Genomic DNA, 22928 nt, shown 5'->3' with positions numbered 1-22928 from the left:
ACACAAAAAGGTCTATAGATGGAGAAATTGTGATTCCCTAGGAAATAATTGTAACAAAGGAAAAAAATAAACAAGAGCTCTGCCCATGGATCAGCTACTAGCATTCCTTACCTGGCAGAATTTATGGGTCCCAAATAAGTCTCTTCTTTTCTAAAAAAAGTAAAAATTAGATGTAATCATCTGGACTTGTGAGGACAACATGCATATTTACATGTTTCAAAACCCATTTTCCTTTCGTTTATGTAAAGAAGCCTGAAATGCTTACTAACTCAGAAGTAGCAAGAGTGAGTACTTGCCAGTTTTTCTAATGAAAATCATGTAGAAATGAAATGAAAATCCTATTAGTGCAATTAAATGGTAGGCAATAAAGATAAAAGATGGGGTGTGGCTGTTACCGGGAACTGAGGAGGGAGTTGGAGGCTGTGTATGGGTGAGTTAACTACTGCATTTTAGTGCTCATAGAATGAATTAGTGAAATTGGCCTCACCATACCATTTATTACATTTTCAACATTAAACAAGAACAAACATCTGTGGTATATTCACATGATTATGAGGACTACAAGTCTGTGTGAAATTTTTATTTTATTTATTATTTTTATTTTATGTGTATGAGTGTATTGCCTGTGTCATGCAATGCTGCAGAGGGAGGTCAGAAGAGGGCATTGGATTCCCCTGGAACTGGAGTTAAGGATGATTCATTGACGCCAGGTGGGTGCTGGGAATTGAACCAGGGTCCTCTGTAAGAGCCGTCAGTGCTCTTAACCGCTGAGCCATCTCTTCAGCCCCCTGTATGAATTTTTTAAAAGATCATTACTTTCACTAAATATGCCAAAAAGTAATTTGAAATTGTACAGGGTAAGCAGTCACATAAAAAATATGCAGCTGCAAAGAAATGTAGAAACAGAAAAGAAACACCCTGCTGTTCTTCACTAAGGATAGGCTGAGTCTCTGACAGGGCTATGTGACCAAGGACTTAACACTAGATTGTATTTAGACTCTAGGTGGAACTTTAGTAGAATTAGAGATCTGGTCAACCATCCCCAATACGTTGCCAGAGGTGATACTGGAGTTACATTTGTCTTTAAACAATTTAGCCATGGAAAAAGGCTGAGAATGGGAACGACCCAGGTGCCACACAACTGAGTAGTAAGGTTGTTCAAGAAACATAGAGGACATTCTTTTATCCTTCTTGGTTTTTTTTTTTTTTTATTTGTTTATATTTATTTAATGTGTATGAGTGTTTTGCCTACAAGTAAATGTACCTGTGTGTGTAATGTCTTTAGAGGCCAGAAGAGGGCATTAAAATCCCCTGGGACTGGAGTTACCAGTTTTAGCCATCATGGAGGGTGCTGGGAACTGGATCCCAGTCCTCTGCAAGAGCAGCCACTGCTCTTAAACATTGAGCCTTCTTTCCAGTCCATTTGCTTGAATTTTTTTTCTTTTTCTTTTCTTTTTTTTTTTTTTCTTTGCGGGGGGGGGGGCTGTTGTTTGTGTGAGACAAGGTCTTACTTTGCATCTCTGACTGGCCTGGAATTTGTTATGTAGACCAGGCTGGCCTTGGACTCATAGAGATTTACCTGCCTCTGTTTCCCACAAGTTCTAGGATTAAAGGTGTCTGCTATCATGCCTGGTTCACACTGATCTTAAGACAGGTATTTCACCATTAAATCAACTACATATTTATATCAATACTTTTAAAATACATTTGGAGAGCACTTACTACCCATACAATTCAGGGAGTCCTTCTACGTTTTTTCACTAAGCAGAATCAGAAGCCAAGACTCCAATTTTCCAAATTTAAAATTAGTCATGTAATAAACATTTTTGGAGTCCTATTATGGGTCAGATGTTATCCCAGACTACTTGGGGAAATAAATCAATGACAAGAAAGGACATTGTTTAAAATTTAAAATGTGAAAGACACAGTACAAACTAATTAATTGGAATCTGGAGGGGAAAAGTCACTATTCAGCAAACAGAGGGCATGAGAAGGCACAGAAAGGTCTGTTTTCTGTGCCCCATGCTATTCTGAGCTCCTCTCTCCCTGTCTGATCTTCTCCGACTTTAGACACCCAGGATCCTCCCTTTAGCAGTGTCAGCCTGCAGGGGTTTATGCTTCCTCATTCCTTTCTCTAGCTGTGTAATAACCTGAATATACATCAGAAGAGCAACATTGAGTCTCAGAGCCTTACTCTATGCTAGCAGCTAGCGAAGGGATTATCTTCTGTATGCTCCACTGTGACACAAAGCAGACTATTGATGATCTTCCTTATAAAGTGAAGAATCCCAGGCTCCGAGAACCTCACTTGCTGTTTACCCTCAGGTTCTCAGGTGCTGGACTCAAGCTTAGGCAAGGGTCTCTTCCCACACTATCCCTGGTAAAGGAAATGCAGAGGGTGATGGAGACCATGTATTACACTGGCACTGGGTGGGGGTGTTGAGAGGAAAGGAGAAAATCTAGAGATGCAGCCTGCAAGGCAGCTGCGTATCCCGAAGGCTTGGAAAATGAACCTGACTTTCCTCTCTTTGACCCATTTCTGGTCTTAAGATAAACCCATTTTTTTTATTGTGCAACTTCAGGGGAGTCGTAAATAAAAATTGGGGCTGTTCTGTCTTCTTTCCTCATTGTAACTGATCAGTTTGCACATAGACCAAAAAAAAAACTATGAAAATTCTTAGAGATTACCCGTGAGCAGGTAACAGTCATCAATTGTACCTGTCTTCATTTTACGAAATGGACTTCAGCTACCAAGCCCCATGACTGGACTGGAAGTTTGACTAAACACCAACATTTTGGGGGCATTTTTAACTGACTTTTTATGAGTTTCATACAATATATTTTGATCATATTTAGATATTTCAGCTCCCTCCCCTATCTGTATACCTCCTATAGCCCCCCACCCCCCACTGAGCATCAACTTTTTAAACTGTGACAATATTGAATTACTGTATTATACAAATAATAATGTTTTTTCACTTTTCCTTTTTAAATATCAGACTTGTGGAAAAAAGGTATGAGGAAAGGGTCTCATTGCAACATCAAATATTCCTGAAATGACACATTTAAAAGTGAAAGTTGCATTATTTCTCCAAAGTTATTTCAAGAACTGTTTTGCTTTTCATATTGAAATATTCCAACCACACACTTTTACGTTAGCATTTAACTTAAACAGAAACAAAGCAGATACAACTGTAAGAAAGACAAATTTCTTTTCTCAAAGATCAAGAAATAGAAAGGGTTGAAGATTGTTACCATTAGTTCACCCATTGTTTCAGATATGAGGTGAAAGTACTCAATAGAAATAATACACCAGTCACATCCCTGGGTTAATGAGCTACCCAAAAAATTTGCATTTTTGCTGGAATATGTGAGAAGCCTCTTCTGCCCAGAGCACCCTGACAGGGGTCTGCTGGAATGCCGGGTGGGGGCGGGGGGCACTGCTAAAAGGAAGCTGAATGACATTTCACTCAGCACAGACTGCTGATTAAATCAAGAGTCAAATATTTGGAAAGGTGCTTCTCCCAAGAAGTCCCGGCTCTTTGCTGAAACCACAAGTTGGCCATCCTTTGCAAACAGCATCAACTGTGCTCCAAACCCTGGGATCCAATTTCCCCAGCAGAATGTCAATCAGTCATTCAGAACTTGTATAAAGGCTAAGATAACACAACATGGACTACAGAAAATAATATAAAGTCACATTATATCTAAGTACTAGACCCAATAAAGTTACTGCTCTTTACTATTAGTAATTTTATGGAAATCCTGCAGTAATGAAGTGAGACATCAGGATTTGTTTTACCTTTCCCCACCTGTTCCCAGCCTCCTTGGTATGAGTTCATACTGTCTGTCAGAAAGAGTATGATCAGTCTTAGAGGTGAGGCAGCGATGGAGTAAAGAACAGGTTAGCATTTTGTTTTGTTCTTCCATTTACAAGATATCCATGCTGCAGCAAAGAACACCCCCCCCCCACATATGTAACCAAGGAATAAATAGATAAATAAATTTAGAAACTTTGATCTTTTTCACTCATTTCCAAATTGGTAACTCCCACCCCCTAAGTGGCTCTGAAGTTCAGCAAGAAAGAGTTGGATTTTTCACTGACAAACAAGATAGCTTGAGTCATGAAAAAAAAAATTCTTGATCTAATTTGAATACTCTGTATTTTCTGATAGTTTTTCTTGAAAAAATCCAATTTGAGGGGAAGTCAAAAGAAATGTACAGAAGATGAAGAGACTGGTAGTCTGCCATTAAATGGTCTGTTCTTTCTGATTCACTTTGAGATAGTAAAAGACTTACTGGAGGTTAAAAGTTCTTCTTTTTTGCTGTTTTTGTTTTTTAAGGTTTTAGGATTTTTAGAGGTTAAAAGTTTCATGTCAGCATTAAACATGCAGCTTTGCCCTTGAGAAGTTTTGCACCTCTCCAACCCATCATACCCACATAAATTTATGGGTTTCAGTTTGTTTTTATATACATGATTTTTTTTTTCTTGAATAGTTGTGACTTGGTTTTGACACAACTGGTTTGGACAAAGGTAGAGAACAGCCTTCAGAATGTCAGTGTTCTGGGTGGAGAAATGTCTAAAGCTATAAATAAATATTTGAAAATGTTACAAGTAGCATGAAGACAATAAAACTGGGAAATATGAACATAATACTCTTTTGGCATAAAAGTAACTCCCAAGAAACCATTTTGGTTACCTTGGTACTCACTGTGATTCAGATAAAGTACTTTTTACATATAAAGCCATCCTGAAGGGCTGGAGAGATGGCTCAGAGGTTAGGAGCACTGGCTACTTTTGCAGAGGACCTGGGTTCAGTTTCCAGCACCCACATTGTAGCTAACAACCATCTGAAATTCTAGTTCCAGGGGATCTGACGCCATTGTCTGACTTCCATGGGCATTGCATGACATGAGTGTACTTGCATACATACAGGCAATACACTCATACACATAAAATAATAAATAAAATATTAAAAACTAAAACCATGCTGAATTTGTAATATTAAGGATGTTATTTCATGATTTTAAAAAAGTTGATATAAAATTTAGAATTATATAATTGTAAAAATCTTACAGACCAAGAGGGCATGCTTCTCCACTTTCAAAGTGGTTTGTGAGATTATCTGCAGAAGATGTTCTTCAATGACTCAGAACCCCACCAGCTCTATGTCTCTAGAAGACAGGGACTCTAAAGCAAACTGTATCTGGAGGATGAGTACCAGGTCTAAGCACATCTCACCTGGAGACCTTCCGAGGGGTCAGCATACTTTGTCCTAGACTTAATGAGTAGCAGAAAGACCTGAAGTTACTTGTGAGTAAAATGATCTCGTGTTTATCTAATATTTAGTTGTTTATGATGATACTATAGAAAAATGTTTTTTATCTTTAATGTTTCTAGAACATCAAATGTTTAATGTTTCTAGGATCATCAAATGGTAAGAGCAAAAAAAGTAAATAGACCGGAGGTTCCATCACTTTTTTCTCTGCTAGGGAAACACAGTAATTTTTTTGATAAACAATTTTTCTTTCTTTCTTTCTTTTTTTTTTCTTTCTGTTTTTTTGAGACAGGGTTCCACTCTGTAGCCTAGGTTGTCTGGAACTTACTATGTGGCTCAGATTGGCTTCAAACTCAAGGCAGTTTTCTCAGCATCTCAAGTGCAGGATTATAAATGTGAACCACCAAGCCCAGCTTGACAGACCATTTTAAAGCTGTTCTGATTAGAAGGAATTATTTTTAAAGTTTGCTTTCAGACAGTTGTGTTGTAATGTTGCTAATGGGAGACACTGAAAGGTTAGACTTGTGCCTCTTATTGACGCCTGATACATAACACTGACAGTAGATTCTTGGATATAGCAAATATTGTCAGTATAAATATAAAATGTTCCATTTTCCTGGCCGCCCCACATGCCTGGTGATTTTCTGTGCCGCCGGGGATCAAGAGTGATGAAGCAAAGCTGTAGTTATGTTACTGGGTAATTCAAGATGCTACATCAAAGAGCTTTGCAAAAAGTTCAGTTTAACCAATGAAACGTTCAACTTATTTCTGCAGTGAATACAAGACTGAATTACACTCTCACGTATACCTGGTTGTCACTAACACACATACCCAGCAGTACTTGATTTCCTATTTGAGCATTAGATGAATAAGCCAAAGAAATGAAATTCTGTTGCACAGGAGTGCATATTCGGATGAATGAATATCACATATGCACAGATTGGTTAATGTGATGAATTAGGAGACCACAACCAAATTCAACCCTAACTGCAACTGCTGTTCTTGGTGTAGGGAAGAGGCATTGTAGTAAATGAGCTGAGTTACGGCTCCAGGGGGAACTTTTGCTTTTCTTCCTTTGTTTCTATTCTTGAAAAAGACTGTTAAGATGTGACTAAAATCATTAGGAGAGAGAAATATTTTTCCATCTGGAGGCAAAAAATTCATTTTATTCTCAACATTTGATGATCCTATAAAATAATTTCTGGTCAAATTACGCATACAGAATTGATAGACTTGTGCTCATCTTCAAAGATACTATAACAAAAAATCATAAACCTTTTTTTCAAAGTATATTTTATATTTCTCAATTATATATATTAATATTTTAAAATATTTTGTTATTTTTATTTTATGTGTATGCATGTATTGCCTTCATGTAGGTAAGTGCACCTGTGTTGTGCAATGCCTGCGGAGAACAGAAGAGACTGTCAGATCCCCTGGAACCGGAGTTATGGACAGTTAGCTGCCATGTGGGTGCTAGGATTTGAACCTGGGTCTTCTGTAAGAACAGTGTTCTTAACCACTGCTCTATCTTTCCAGCCCCAGATTAATATTTTTTAAAATTCAAAGTTGACAATGAACCACATAACACAACACAATACAAACTTATCTATGAAGTTATCAGAGTTTGTTGTTCAAAATAATAGCAACAGAAACTGGATTCACCAGGAGAATCCAAAATAAACAGATTGCGTGTCTTCTATGTTGTCTAGTATTGAGTCTCTTTGAGGTGAATGAAAACAACAACAAAAAAATCATTCAAGGAACACAGACTAAAGGATTGTTTTTTCATTTGAAGATAGCTCGTGAGAGTAATTATTCCATAACACCTGTGAAGAAGATCTCTATCCTAACTTTTGGAAGGAAAGCCTTAATAACTGCATTAGGATCTGGATTGTTTACCTTTCTTTGTCCTCTCTTCCCTCTTCTTCCTCCGTCCTTTCCTCCCTCCCTCCCTTTAATAGTGAATTTCTATCCTTTATCCTTTTTAGTCATTTTTTTGAGACAGGGTCTCCCTGTAGCCCCAGCTGGCCTGGAACTCACTACACAGACCAGGCTGACTTTGGACTCACAGAGATCCACCCACCTCTGCCTCCCGAGTACTGGGATTAAAGGCATGTGACACCATGCCTGGCCTTTCCTCTTTTTTCTTTCGTGTGTGCACAGCACGTGATGGGTGGTGTATGTGTCTGTGTACATGAGTATGTTTCGGGGGGGGGTGTTAAACTTCCGAAACAAAAAAAATTCAGTGCCTCAAAATAAGCCTAAGAAATATCATGAAAATATAGAATTCTTTATTATTTTAGGAGAATAAACTTCCATACATGTAGTCAGATTCTATGTACTACTTACAAACATGGTTTTAAAAATGGTTGGTGTGAAACCTCCAAATCCTAGTGAGTGAGGCTGTGTTTGCTTACTTTCTGCAAACAAGCTAAAAAATTGTTACAGGGGCTTTCTGAGAGCCAAGGAAAGTGATAAGCTTCCCTGATTTTAAAATCAATATACCTCCTGAACAGCCAAATGCACTAAGTGATATCCTTTTCAAAATTATTCTGTCAAAGCGAGTTCAAAATGCTGTTCAGTAATTTATCAGATACAGCATGACACAAGAAAATCAAGTCCATGATGCAAATTAAAAAATACAAGACAGAAAGTAAAACCCAGTAGGAAAGAAGAAGCACAAAGAGAAATGTGGGCCCATTTCATATAGTCTTAAATTTGCAAAATGTGGCAGAAATGAAGTATTTCCAGCCATAGACCAACAATAACACATAGCCTACTCTCATGCTAAGAAGAAAGTGATAATATGATTGGCAAGGCTCCAGGCAGAGCGGCAGATCTGCAGTGTTTGAGCCCTGAGCATCCTGGGCTCTGGCTCCCGTGGCCTCTTACTCACTGCATAGTGGTAAAACCTCAGGAATCATGTAGATTTTCAAACGTGCTTCTCTTTTTGGCTTGCTTTGAGTCCCAGAACTCCACCATCTGAACAGAATTCTTAACTAGAAATTCAATACAATAAAACACTGAAAACCGAGCTGGAGTTGAAACAAGTAGGTCAGACCTCATGCCCACCAGGATGACCTTAGTATAACTTTTTACTTGAAAATGAGAAAAGATTTTTGAGAATTTTAATGACCTACTCGAGCCTCTTCAACTAAATGCAGATCTCCTGCCATAGTTGCCAGAGTTAGCAAATAAAAATTGTAAGATGGGCAATTAAATTTTGTTCATTCATTCATTCATTTATTCTAGGATTGAACCCAGAGCCTTGCATGTAGTTAAGCACATGTTCTACTGATAAGCTATACCACAGCCTTTAATTTGAATTTTAGATAAACAACAACAAAATCCTAGTATAACTATGTACCAAATATTGCATGGACCATATTTATACTAAAAACTATTTTTTGCTATTATATTTCACATTGCTGTGACAAAATACCCGACAGAAACAACCTAAGAAAGGAAGAATTTATTTAAGCTTACAGTTTCAGAGAGTTCTGCGGCTGGCTGGCTCTATTACTTTTAGTCTGACCAACATGGAAACAGAAGCATGTGGAGGAGGCTGCTCACCTCAAGGAGGACAAGAAGCTGAGAGACAGGCAGTGACTGGAGACCAGATACTACCTTTAAAGGCATGCCCCAGTAACCTTCTTCCTTCTTCCTACCTTCTAAAGTTTCCAGAACCTTCCAAAATAGTGTCATTAGTTGGGGACCAAGCATTCAACCCATAAACCTGTGAGGAACATTTCATTTTCAAACTGTAACAACGATTTATGTGAAATTCAATGTTACTGGAGCATCCTGTGTATTAACAATGATATGGCCAGCCCCCTTTCTCTGACTGCCCACCAAGATGGTACATGGCATCAGAACTGACTGCACTATTGCTCCATACTTAACATCTTAGGATTTAATTACCAAATAGTCCCCAAGTGGTTTTGTGGACATGGGATATCAAAACTATTTTCTATCGTGTACTCCTATGCCTGCTGTCTTTTTTTGTGGTTGTACATACATGTACTTATTAGTGCTTCTCAGCAGACAACATTTCTGTTTCAAGTTTGCTTTTGCATTTATGCTCTAAAAGTATACAATAGTTGTAAAGGAAAATGGGGAGCTATAGTAATTCTGCTGGCCACAGTGATAAGTGCTTTATTGAATAAGGCTGTACTCGTGGTAGAGCTTGAGATTTAACATTTGTCCATTTGATTTATAATTATTTTTACATGATTACAAGGAGGTAAGGCATTCAATTCAAAAGCAGTTTTAAATGGAACCACCTTCATTTTCTTTGAAATTAAAAAAAAATGTAGCTATTTCCAGAAGAAAACTATTTTATCTACAAAATTTATTTCAAATATACACAAAACCCTTTTGTATTCTAAATATAGCCACCCCCAAACTAGGGTAGAGTAAATACAGTAACAATATAGTTAAAAATCCATCTAGTTTGCTTACATTTTGGCCATAGATATGGCACCAAGATTTTCTAATCAGGATATGGACACAGGGAGTCAAGAAGATGGCTCAGCGGAGGAAGCATTTGCTATAAAAGCATGAGGACCTAAATTCAGATCCCTAGCACCCACATTAAAAGAAGGGCATGGTGGCACGCACACACCTGTAACCTGAGCACTGGAGAGGGGGCAGAGACAAGTAGATCCCCAGAGCTTGCTGGCCAGCTAGTCTAGTGAGCACCACTTTCAGTGAGAGACTCTATCTCAAAGACACCCAGTGTTGAGCACTGGCCTCTACAAGTGCACACACCAGTACACCCACCTCTACACACATGCATGGACCACACATTCACATTCACACAACAGTAACAATGAAAGCAAGAAATTGAGAAACACTGCATGAATAGCATAGTAAGTTGTCATGAAAAATGTCAAATCTCTCAGTAAAAGTCAACAAAAGATTTACAGTTTCAGACTGGATGTGGTGGCACATGGCTACCATCACAGCACTTGGGAGGTAGAAGCAGAAGGAATACAGAGAATTCAAGGCCCGCCTGGGTTACACAGTGAGACCTTGAGTCAAACCAACCAACCAAACAAACCAACTAAACCAACCTTGTGATATGAAGATTTTCGGAAATGTTCCTAATCATTCTTTTTTTTTTTTTTTTTTTTTTTTTTTTTTTTTTTTCTGACATTCAGTCTGTCAGGATGCCTGGCTCTTCAAAGTCTTCACAGTACTCATTTGAAATTTTATTCAGCATTATGCTTCTCCCACCCTGCCCAGAATTTTTCTAGAATTGGACAAATACCTCTATCTAGCAACACAAGACATTGATATGTCATGCCATTTAAAGTATTTTGTATAATTAGTCCGGAATCACCAAATGTCTGCCAGACAACAGAACCATATCACAGTATCAATGATTGGCGGTTATCAAAACACTGCAGTTCGACAAGCCCTCCCGAAGCTGGGGTTAAAAGCTGTCCTCTGGGAATCAATCATGCTCTTGACAGAAAAGAATATTTCAGTGATGTGAAAGCTGAAATGGAGACTATAATCTTTTCTGATTACCCTTGAGGCTTAAGTGAAGGCAAAAAGGAAAGTCTATGAATTGCTGATAATTTCCTGTAATGACCGACTCCCAGGAAATTCTGATATTACCCTTGCACTGTAACAAAAGATGGTTCCTGGGACATGTAGCTTCAAAGAACTCCACATCTGGGGGTCACAATGCTTCTTCAAAAGCCACTCATCCATTATAGGGGCCAGGCCTGGGAGGCAGCAGCTTTCTCTGAAGACAATGGAAGGTCTGATTGCACTCGGACTGATGAGCTGTATGGTACAGCCTGTCTTTCTAGAAAGTTCTTTTCGGAAGGCAGATTTAAAATATATCGGTTTTAACTCCCAGAAGTCTAAAGAATGATATATTTCTCTGCTGATCCTAATAGCTATGTGTGTATGCATGCACGCACGCTTGTATTGCATAATTATATTTAGTCTAATATTTTTTATTCTGAGAAAAAATGGTTGTTGTGCATATATACTTATCCTATAAGTCTATACAATACTTTGGATAGACTATAAAGCTATTAATGTTTTAGGTAGAAAGCTTAGTTAAATGTCATTGCTTGGAGTTTAGGTAAAATAGATCTTTCTCTTAGAGTTGGCAATTTAAATTCAGGAAAAAAGAACTGGGGGAGGGGAAACAGTATAGTTGGAGATGCATGAGCCAAAAGTCCAGGGGAGTTTTGGAATAAATTTTCATTATTGGTATGTGGTATGTTGTCTATTATGACTGAGTTAAAATATTTCTGTAAGTGTTCATTTTGACCCAGTTTCAGCTTGATTAATGAATAACACAGACTAACGGTTTCAACAGTATTTGAAACAAAAACACCATTGTCTTAGGAGTCAATGGCATTGTCTCTTAGGTAGATAGTTCCCAGGTTCACAGTACCTTTCCAAGTAATGTTCAGAGAAAAAATAGACTCCAATCAAATTAATTGTGGTCTTTTTCTGACTTCCACTCAATATACCCTCCTCTTGGGCTGCTCTGAATTTGGGTTTGGCCATTTTTGTTGCTTTGAGCAAGTTAGGTGATTCTGACCTGTAAGTATGCTGTACCATTATCTCACTGAGCTAGAATAAATTGAGCATACGCTAAACAAATATTTTAAACTGGAGCACTGATTTCTGAAATGCAAGTTCTTGGCCACATGTGTCTTCTTGGTATATATGCTAATTAGATCGCTTTATTGCACAAAGCCAGTTCCAGTGATAAACAATTTATTTAAGGTAGTTAGGAAGAAGAGTTTAAAGGGATAGAAATATTGATATAAGTTAATATTATTTTTAGGAATAGTGCTTTACTAGGTTGAGTCCTTTTGTAAGCATTTGATATATACATAGGCATTTTAAATTATTAAAAATAGTATGGTGATATGTTACATAAGGTCCCCTTCTCCAAACAGACTCAGTAAATTCCTAAATATTCAATCACACTCTCAGTTCTCCATGAATATAATTGACTCAAACTTGCATGTTCTAACAATGCTCTAAATAGGAAGGTACCATCATTCCTAGCTTTAAAATGTAGAAAATGGCACTAAGTGACTTTCTCAAGATCAGAAAAATTAGTCCAGATACAGGTAGTCCCGCTCCAGGGTTCTGCTCTGAACAAAGAAGTAAATTCCTCTCCCTTCTTGCTCCCTATGGTCCTTGCTTTCCTGGTCAGCATGACTCAAAGTCATGGCTTCCTATAGGGCCAGTCATATGGAATCACTCCTCAGAGATCAGAAAAGATCCTCCTAATGGCTTCTGGGAGGGAGGTGGGATATAATGTGAATGATTAAATATGTAAATGATACCACCTCCCAATTTAGAAGGTGAGTGCTTCAAAGTGTCCCTCCTGAAAGCAGTTCATCATTTCTGTATCTAATAGCTTCAGCTCCTTTCGGGGAATGGAGATTCTGTGAGATTGATTACACTGCAGAGACAGGAACCATCATACATGTGGCAGAGCTTGGTGTCCACATATGAAGAAACTAGATCTAGATACATGTTTTCAACTAGTAGAGAATTATTTATAAACCATATACCTGTTAGAGAGATAAGGTTTACCTGCCACTAGACCACTCACATCTTCCCCTGGCTCTGGGAGCTGTGTTCACAGTAAGCGAGAAGAGACTGACAAGAGCAATCTATCTTCTGAATACAGTGTACTGCAAAGGAGGATGCTCAGCCCAACTTGGAGAGCCATGAGGATTTATTAGGCACTTAAAAAATATGTCCCACATGAATAAGCTGTAAGAAGTGTGCACATTTAAATTCAGGTGAGGTGGTGGGCACACCAGCCCTCGCTTGTCTTCTGTTTTTGTCCTTCCTTTTCAGTGCAAGTGTTCTCTGTGAGAAGAAACAAGACCCGATTATGTTCTTCAACCTTCTGATCCACAAAGGATCAGCTCAACAGTGACACAGGCATCCTGCCTTGTATACGGGCATATTAAAAGAATTAATTGCAGGGTATCTTCAAAACATGCTTAATGTCCTCTGATTCTAGAGTTCCATGGAAAGAAGTTATCACTCATATAATTTATGTTTTTTGTCATTTTATTTCAAGCATCAGAACACAAAGAGGAAGATATAAAAACCTAAAGTGAAAGCTCAATTTATGAAAAAGTCTTTTTCCAAGATTCCTACTGAGCTTTACAAACATGCTTTAACTTCACAGATTGCTAAACAGCACCCCAATTCATCTTTAGCACCCTTGATGCAACTATAAAAGTAAAGAGACTGGAATATTCCACAGCATGCCACTCATCCACAAAGAGACTTAAAAGTTAATTCCAAGTATAAGAATGTAGAGGGAGGAAAAGACAGAAGAAAAAAAATTGTGTTATTAGACAGGTCTTTGTGCTTTTGATACTAGCTTTTCCTGTACCACTATGATCAATTAATGTTTCCACTGAGCAAATGACTTAGAAATGCCTATTTGGGGCTGGAGGGACTGTTTTATGTAATAATATTCCCCGACTTCCTTTTGTATTTACTGAGCTTTCCCACTTAAAGCCTTGGTCACTGCGGCAAATTAAGAACAAGGCGATGTTACGGAGGTAACCAACTCATATCTGATTGTGTTTAAGGCCCAGTCTACAGAAGGAAACACATGCCAATCACAATAAATCTGGCCAAGAATTCATGGTTGGGAGCTCACAGGCCCCAGGGGTGAACCTACTGCTATTATTTTGCTAAATGGAGATAGTATCAAATTGCCTTCTAAATTAATATTTCAATACCCATAGATTAGTGCAGCTCTCATTCCTTATCAGGGAAATTTCTTTGTGAAGTAGAACATGGTTAATACAGAAACTCACAGCTTATCAAAGTGCAGAGAATAAGTGACCATGGAGTACTAAACTACAAATGCAACATTTATATCACCACCACCATCACCACCACCACCACCACCACCATCCCCACAAGGCTCAGGGACCATTGCAGAAGAGGAGTGTATTACTTAATTTTCTGTTGCTGTGATAAAACACCATGACCGGGGGAACTTATAGAAAGTAGAGTTTATTTGTGCTTATGGTTCCAGGTTCCAGAGGGGTCGGAGTTCATCATGATGGGGAGGCATGGTGAAGTGGCTAGAACAGGAGCAGAAAGCTAAGAATGCATATGTTTAAGCAGGCATCAGAATGAAAATCCTCCAAGGCTAAGAACTCTCAAAGCCAGTCCCTAGTAATGTACATCCTTCAACAAAGCCACACCTTCTAAAACCTCACAAAACAGGGCCACCAACTGGGGACAAAATGTCCAAACACATGGAGCCTGTGGGGGACATTCTCATTCAAACCACTACAAGGAGGTAGTACAATTGTAAGAGCTAGAGGTCAGGGAAGACTGGAGTGAAACATTGCCTTCTGGTCTTGACCACTGCACTCATGAATTCAGAGCAGCTGTGGTTGCCTGTGCAAGACCTGCACAGGATCAAGCCAATCAACATTCCAGCATGGAGTGGGAACGGATTCATGAGGCCCTACCCCTAACAGAGGAGCTATGGACGTTAGTTGATAGTTTCTGGGGAAAAGAAAGTCAGTTTTCTTTAATGGTGTGGCTCCTGGTAGGATGACCATGCTCTAGTGGATACCCCCTCCTCCCACCTGGAAGTATATGGGCAGCACAGATTAGACTCAACTGGTTATTTTTTAAAAAACAAATTTAAAAAAGAAGACATAAAGTCGTGGGGGGATAAGGAGGTGGAGAGTGGATCTTGGAGGAGTTAGGGGAAGAGGCTGGGGGGTGAATATGACTGAAGCACATAGTATGAAATTCTTAAAGAATTAATAAAGATGTATTTTTTTAAGAACAAAGTTGGAGGTTTCTTCTTTTCTTAACTGGAAAGTTAAGAATGTTGAGAATATTAGTTAAGAATAAGATAGAATTTTGTAAGAAGAGGGCCTGCTATAGACAATTCAGAAGGAGAACATAAGAATTAAATGATTAGAAGAAGCATTTCATTATAGCTTTAACATACTCAATAACAGTTTACAGAGCAAAGAAACATCTCTTTCAAAAGTGGCTATAATATGTTTAGGCTCACTGTTGAATTAATACAATTATACAATATTGAACTCAGTATAAGACCTGTAAGACATAAAACTGAATGAGTTTTTAACCTTTAAAAAAGATCTTCATTTCATTTGAAAATATAATTTCTTACAGAAAGACTCATTGTTTTTGCTACTAACACTGAGGTGTTGGCGCATGCGTCTCTCATCTGTTTGTATCTGATTATTACTAGTCATAGTCAGTTGCACTCAGATCCTTGGCACCTGTGTATGTCTATAAACTCATCAGGTAGATTTCAATAGTAATGTTTATCACCTCTACTAATTAACATGACGTTAATTTTTATACTTCCATATTTTATTTATTATTTTTTATTTTATGTGTACAAGTGTATTGCCTGCATGTATGTGAGTGCACCCATGTGGTGCAATGCTGTGGAGGTCAGAAGAGGGCTTCAGATTCCTCTGGAAATGGAGTTAAGGGCGGTTTGTAGCCTCCATGTGGGTGCTGGGAATCTAACCCAGGTCTTCTGCAAAAGCAGTCAGTGCTCTTAAACTGCTGAGACAACTCTCTAGTCCCTAGACAGCTTTTTTTTTTTTTTTTTGGTCTTTTTGAGACAGGGTCTCCCTGTAGCCCCAGCTGTCCTGGAACTCACTATGTAGACCAGGCTGGACTTGAACTCACAGAGATCCGCCTGCCTCTGCCTCCCAAGTGCTATTTTTAAGTAGACTATACTCTAGAAAAATGCTGACCTGGGGCAGTGCCAATGCCAAGGACCTATCCTGCCAGAAAATCTAATGAGCCCTCCAAGTACACATAATCCTTGAAACCCTAGTACTGAAGATGAAGCCTTGGAACCACGTGAGACTGATACCTGGATAATGAAAGGGGCACACAGGAGGACACAGCATGATGGGGCTGCAGAGGTCTCTTCCCAGGCTCCTGAATTGTGTGGTCCTTTACCTAATAAAGGACCATTAAAGACTTATCTGATGTTTCTTTCTTTTTAAACATATTTTATTTATTATTTTTATTTTATGTGTATAAGTATATTGCTTGCATGTAGGTAGATGCACCCATGTCGTGCAATGCCTGCGGAGGTCAGAAGAGGGCATGGGATCCCCTGGAACTGGAGTTAAGGGCAGTTGTTATCTGCCATGTGGGTGCTGGGAATCAAACCCAGGTCCTCTGCAAGAGCAGCCAGTGCTCTTAACTGCTGAGCCACCTCTTCAGCTCCTTAGCTGATGTTTCTTAAGAGTTTTAACAACTGAATTGATGAGATATGAGCAGAATCCTCTATGATTTTATGACCAATTGCTGTCAGTGAGCAATTTTTGCCTATTTGTCAATTTAACCTCTTCTTAGCACAATGTTCAGAACACCAGACATACAGGAAATACTTACGAATGAATGCCTTATGCAATTTATTAGGTAGAGAGAAGAAACATGATCACATGTCATACAAACATTTTATTTACATACAGAGCACATAAATAATATCTGTGTATTCCAGTAAAGGCTCAAGAGTATACAGAGATAAAGGAGATTTGAATACAAAGTCTTTGGTTCTAGAACTTTTAAAAAATTACTATTTTTATTTTATGTGTATGAGTGTATTGCCTGCATGTATGTGAGTGCACCTGTGTTGCTCAATGCTGCAGACAGAAGAGGGCTTCAGATTTCCCTGGAACTGGAGTTAAGGACAGTTTGTAGCTACCATGTGGGTGCTGGGAATCAAACCCGGGTCCTCCGCAAGAGCAATCAGTGCTCTCAACCACTGAGCCATCTCTCCAGCCCTGGTTCTAGAACTTTTGAAGCTTCTGAATAAAGAAAGGGATATGAGTTATATTTTGGGACATGGGGGTGGAGTTGGGACAGGGTCTCACTATGTGGCCCCAGCTGGCCTGGTAATATGCCTGCCTCTGCCTCCTGAGTGCTAGGATTAAAGTTCTGTGCCACCATGCCTAGCCTATAAGTTACATTTTAAAAGGACATCTTTGTGCTTTGAAGTAGACAGGGAAACAGTATGAATATGGTCACTGAGTTGTGTTTTTTCTATGTCAAATTTAATAGGGATGCAATATTTTCTAGATATAGAAACCTGTGGCTAAGTATTTCTACAAAATCTTTATATCATATTTTAAAGGTTTTCTATAACCATATTTTTTTTCTAATGATCTGGAATGTATTGCTGATGAATGTTCTAAGCCCAATGGTGAACAACAATTTCTACTTCTTTCAAGTGAATTTGAATAACATGGATGATGCTATCTTAGCATCTCTTAATATTACACATTTCTTTAGAACATATAAAAGATGGCCCTTAAATATATTTTAAAGCTATTGTGAAAAATAAAACTTCAACCATGTTTTCTTTTTTCTTTGGCTGGGATAAATACATCAGTAGAGACAGCAAACACACCAGGATCTAACTGATACCGAATATAACTTTTTAATGGCAACAAACACTATTTGAGTGAAAAAGAAGACCAGACCCAAGAACAAATATTCACATTTGGGTTGCATTACAAGATGCATTCCATTTTACAAGAGAAAAATAGAAATATGCACTTCCTCGAATGTCTAAGTATTTTATTCAGTAAATGAAGGTATTAAAGGCAAGTGAAAAGGTAAGTTACCCCAGATAAGTTCAAGTTCCCTTCAGTGACACCTCATGAGCAAGAGGGCATAAACTAACAGCAAAGTAAATGTGATTTTAATTTCTAATTGCTTTCCTTCAGTACCCGTTGATAAATGCATTATTTCTACTGAAAGAAAGAAAAACTTTCAGTGTCTGTTGATGATTGAGACAGTGAGAGGACCTAGAATAACATAAATGGTGATAGCTTCAGGGAGTGCAGCTTGTCAGGCATGACTCAAAGACACACACACAGTGGCATGGGACTATATACTTAGAAATCATCTTTATTCTATTCCACACATTCAATTATGTGCCAGGCAAAAATAATTTCAAGGTAGTAAGATCAAATCATTTTTTTCCCCAAAATGAGGTTATTGAGTCTCTTGCAATAAAACAGCATAGTCCTCAGCCTGTGTGTGCGTTTTCCTAGAGTAGTTGCAGAAACATAGCACGACTTGCAAAGAATTTCAAATAAATAGGCTCATAAAACACCTGCCAATCCACAGAGAAACTGAAGGGTGATTATGGTCTTGAGGCAGCTCTTGATTATGGCTGGAGCTCTGGAGAGATATGCAAACACATCTTTGCCTGTGTGCAGAATGGGGCTTCTAGGAAGGGGCTTTACTTACCAAACATGTATGCCATGTAAGCTGGGAATGTTTCTTATATGTTTGAGCTGCCATAGCAAAATACCATTGACTGTGTGGCTTGAACAACAAAACTATTTTTTACTCTCCTGGAGGCTAAAAGTCAGAGATTAGGGTGTGTACATGGCCAAGTTCTAGTTTCTGGCTAGCATGGGTCTTCCTGACTCATGTCACTGGGTCCTCACATGACAGAGAGAGCAGGAGAATTTCTTGATGTCTCTTATAAAGACACAACAGCCACCATGAAGGCCCAACCCTCATCACCTTATCTAACCCTGATTTCCTTCCACAGGAAGGCCCTCATCTTTAAATGCTGCATCATTTGGGGTAAGGTGGGGGTCAGGCTTTAACATATGACTTTTAGATGGATATAAACATTTAGCTTGTAATGGTAAAAGTATGAGTGTGCTTTCTAAATGAACTATTTACTTATTTTTATAGGTTTTTAGGTATGTATGTACATGTATGTATGTGCATGTAAATATAGAAGCCTGTCTTCTCAATCATCCTTCATTTATCTTTTGAGACACAGACTTCACTGAACCTGGAGCTCATTTATTAAGCGTGTCTGGCTGGTCAGAGTTCAGGGATCCACTTGTTTCCTCTTCCCCAGTGCTGGCATGCATTATAGACATTACACTGGTGAACCTGTCTTGCTTTTTCCTTGAGTGTTGGGAATTCGAGCTCAGGTCCTCATACTTGCATGTAGCAAGTACTTTAGTGACTGAGCTGTCTCCCTAGCTCTCTCCACTCCCCATTAAAATTTTTGAAAATTATTTATTTATATTTTATGTGTATGAGTGTTTTGCCTGCATTTATGCAAGTGCACCATGAGCACGTAATGCTTGTGGAGGCCAGAAGAAGGCATCGAATCTCCTGGAACTGGAGTCACAGATGGTTGTTAGGTGCCATGTAGGTGCTGGGATCTGAACTCAGGTCCTTTGCAAGAACAGCAAATGCTGTTAATTGCTGGGCCATCTCTCCAGGCACCCCTTCTCTTCCCATTCTTTATGAGAGTAAACTGATTACACAAAGTAAGGATTCTCATTATGATCTTTCCATGCAGGCCTACAACACACTTCAATTATTAATATTATCCATCTTGGTGACTAGGGAATTTATTTCAACTCTGAAGAAGTTTCTTCTGAAGGGGAACTAAATACCCAACATTATCCTGGTGGTCTTTCAATTAAGATGAAAACTGGGTACACAGTAGAGAAGATAGGAAATTCTGATTTGCTCTGCTTAGTTGAGTCAAATGGAAAGAGGGAATCTCAGTCAAGGAACTTCCTCTCTCAGACTGGCCTGTGGCCATGTCTGTGGGACATTTTTTTGATTGCTAGTTGATGGAGGAGGACCCAGACCACTGTAGGTGGTGCCACCCCTTGGTGGGTGGGCCTGGGTTGTATCAGAAAGGTATCTGGGCCATCAGTGGGAGCGAGCCAGCACACAGGTCATGGTTTTTGCTTCAGTTCCTGCCTTGGCTGCCCTCAGAAAACACCTATGACTTGTAAGCTGAAATTAAGCCTTTCCTCCCCAAGTTGGTTTTGGTCAGTGTTTTAGCATAGCAACAGAAAGCAAACTAGGACATGATTCAAATGGGGACACATTTGAAATTATGCAATAATTAAGGAATGACACTGGAGCATTTGATAAACTAAACAACAAAATAAGGAAAACAGCTCTCCAGGGTAGCAACAAATATTTTCGTCCTGATACTTAGTCAACAATGTAACATTCAGTAACTATTTTTACTTCGCTTATGTTTCTTTGTTTCATTATCTGGCTTCATTTAAGAATATTTATACTATTTCTTAGAAGATTCTTGGGGGGGTACAGATATTTGTGTTTATTTGTTTATCTTCTTCCCCAAATCTAGTACTCTGTATTATATTTTCAATGCAATTCAGTAACTAAAAACTCCACCTTCTAGCTGAATGATCTTAAGACCTGAATGCAGAACAAGGGCCACTGTAGATATATCAAACAATTAGGGCCCTATCCCCTGGGTTTTTTTTTTTTTCCCCTTTTTTCCTCTGAAAAATTGTTGTGGGGTCCCTGTGTCAGATACCAGATATCCCATGATGAACAAGATACAATCCTTGTCCTCAAAGATCTGTCCTTGCAGTAAAGGAGACAGATGCTTAGGGTGTGGTGTGAAATTGCCATAACTAAAGTCGCGGGGTACTTTGGAAGCACAGGGGATGGGAAAACGCAGACAAAAGACTTCCTGGAAAGGAAGAGATGTCTAAGCTGCACCCGAATGACAAATACTGAAGGCCTGGGGCAGTGGTGGAAGTGAGCATTAGTGTGTAGCCAAGCAGAGAAACTGATTTGGCCTTAGCTATGAAGGTCAAAATCTTAAAGAGAATTGATGTTTGTGTTTGCACAGTCTTCTCTGTACAAATGACTCAAACCCAGTCCTCCATACAGTACAATTGCTGAACTGGGAGCTGATGTCGCCAGGCTGTGGTCAGGTATCAGGCACAGGGCCCACATCCTCACCCATCTGATGGTTAGCTTCCTTATCCTGTCTCTTCAGAGCTCTGTTGGGTGGGATTGCACATTATCTGCTTCTTTTTCAGGCATAAGCATGAAGAGATTCTCTCAGTTTTGGACCGTGAGGCAAGACAACCTCACAGAATGCTATAAAGCAAAGATTTCTGTGTTGTATAAATTTAATACAGAACAAGACACCTATTTTGTTTGGGAATATGACAGAATTTCTTTTCTATTCTTATTTCTCCACTTATTTGTTATAAACTATAAACAGATGAGAAAACATTAAATATATGTATTTTTAAAAGATATGTGTTATTTTTATTTACATGTATACCTGTGTGTGTATGTGAACGCATGTGTGTGCAAGTGCCAGTGGAGGTCAGAGGAGGGTGTTAGATTCCTCTGAAGCTGGAGTTCAGGCTGTTGTGAACTGATGCGGCTTTTGGGAACAGAACTTGGGTCTTTGCAAGAGCAACAAGTCCTCTTAACTGTTGAACCATCTCTCCAGCCCCTGATTACATGCATTTTAAGTTAATTTGAAGAAGGCAACAAAACTTAGAGTTTTAAAGCCTTTATCTGTGGTCTTAGTACATAGTATCAGCATTTTTCAGGTAAAAAATTGGTTAAATTAGGCCCTGTTTCTTATCTTTAATAAAATCAGCTTTGGTTAAAAATAGTGATATAGTACAATTCACCCACTTTGTCAAAGAATGAGCATACTATTAGCACAATAACTTTTGAAACTTTGTCAACAGGCTATCATAGCTACTTTACAAATGCACCCTGCTTCAGAAGTCCTGCTTGTAGACAGTTATATTTCATATTTAACTTTTTTTCTTCTTTCTACGTCAAAAACTGTCTAGTGAGCATCCAGAAAAGACAAGAATAGATTTCTGACTGGGCTTTGTTCACAGTGAATGAGGAGGAAGTGACATGGGTCTCAAGAGTCAGGGTGTGAAGAGCCAGAACACAAGTTTCAAAGTTAGAGATTCTAATTCAAGTCCCAGCACTTCCTCTGCACAATGGGGGTAACAACCACTGCCTCCTCAAATGTGGAGGCCCGAATTCTTCTGTAGAAATCATTACTAGTACATGATGATTTAACGTAGTCGTTGGTAGTAATATAGGACAATGTAGACAATGACTTTCCTAAAATCTCCTAGGAAATCTACCAAGCGAATTTGGAACTGGGATGGAAAAGCCTATAAAAAAAAGGAGAGTAATTTAAATTGCAACTCAGAATGTCTCTCTGCCTCTCTGTCTCTGTCTCTCTCCTTCCCTCCTTTTGTCCCTTCTTCCTTTACTCCCTGTGTCTGTGTGTGTGTGTTGAGAGAGGGCTCCATTATGTAGCCCAGGCTGACTCTAAACTGAAGATTTGCCTGCCTCAGCCTCCCTAGTGCTGGGATTACAAGGTATACCACCTTGCTCAGCTAAACTAATGTCTTTATAACAGAGGGTCCCAGTGGGGTTAACCTTATTTTTAATATACTACTAAAGGGGCTCTCTAATAACTCACTTGGATATAATAAAGAGTAGAATCAATATTTCATGCTTTTTTTGAAATAGTTTCTGAAATATTTTCACCTCATTAATCATTATTATTTGAAAATATAAAGCTTATTTTCTTCTAAAAGAAAAAATGAACCTTTAGAAACAGAATATTGGTTGGTTTTTATCAAATGCAATGTATCATAAGATTGTTATGCACAATAAACAAAGGAGGCATGTCAGTGCACCTGTAACCTGATAAAACATTAGTAAGCTAGTGTAAATTTCATTTCTATCTTTAAAAAACTTTTATGAAAGGCTTCACTCCATTTT

The 22928-nt window shown here is 38.7% G+C and overlaps 1 protein-coding gene across 6 annotated transcripts in view; it reads right to left on the bottom strand.

Moving 5' to 3' along the window:
- Positions 1-22928, bottom strand: part of Znf385b (zinc finger protein 385B) — a 495209-nt gene that overhangs the window by 77287 nt on the left and 394994 nt on the right. For 3 of the 6 annotated variants that reach the window (XM_008831167.3, XM_008831170.3, XM_008831172.3), the window contains one exon: positions 112-150. The exons of the other annotated variants lie outside the window; for them this stretch is intronic. In XM_008831167.3, coding sequence (XP_008829389.1) covers positions 112-150 — 39 coding nt within the window. The remainder of the gene's footprint in view (positions 1-111; positions 151-22928) is intronic. 6 annotated transcript variants of the gene reach the window in all.

Source organism: Nannospalax galili, unplaced genomic scaffold (assembly GCF_000622305.1).
Source record: "Nannospalax galili isolate Female #2095 unplaced genomic scaffold, S.galili_v1.0 scaffold895, whole genome shotgun sequence".
NCBI lineage: Eukaryota > Metazoa > Chordata > Mammalia > Rodentia > Spalacidae > Nannospalax > Nannospalax galili.
This window is presented reverse-complemented; position numbering and strand designations above follow the sequence as displayed.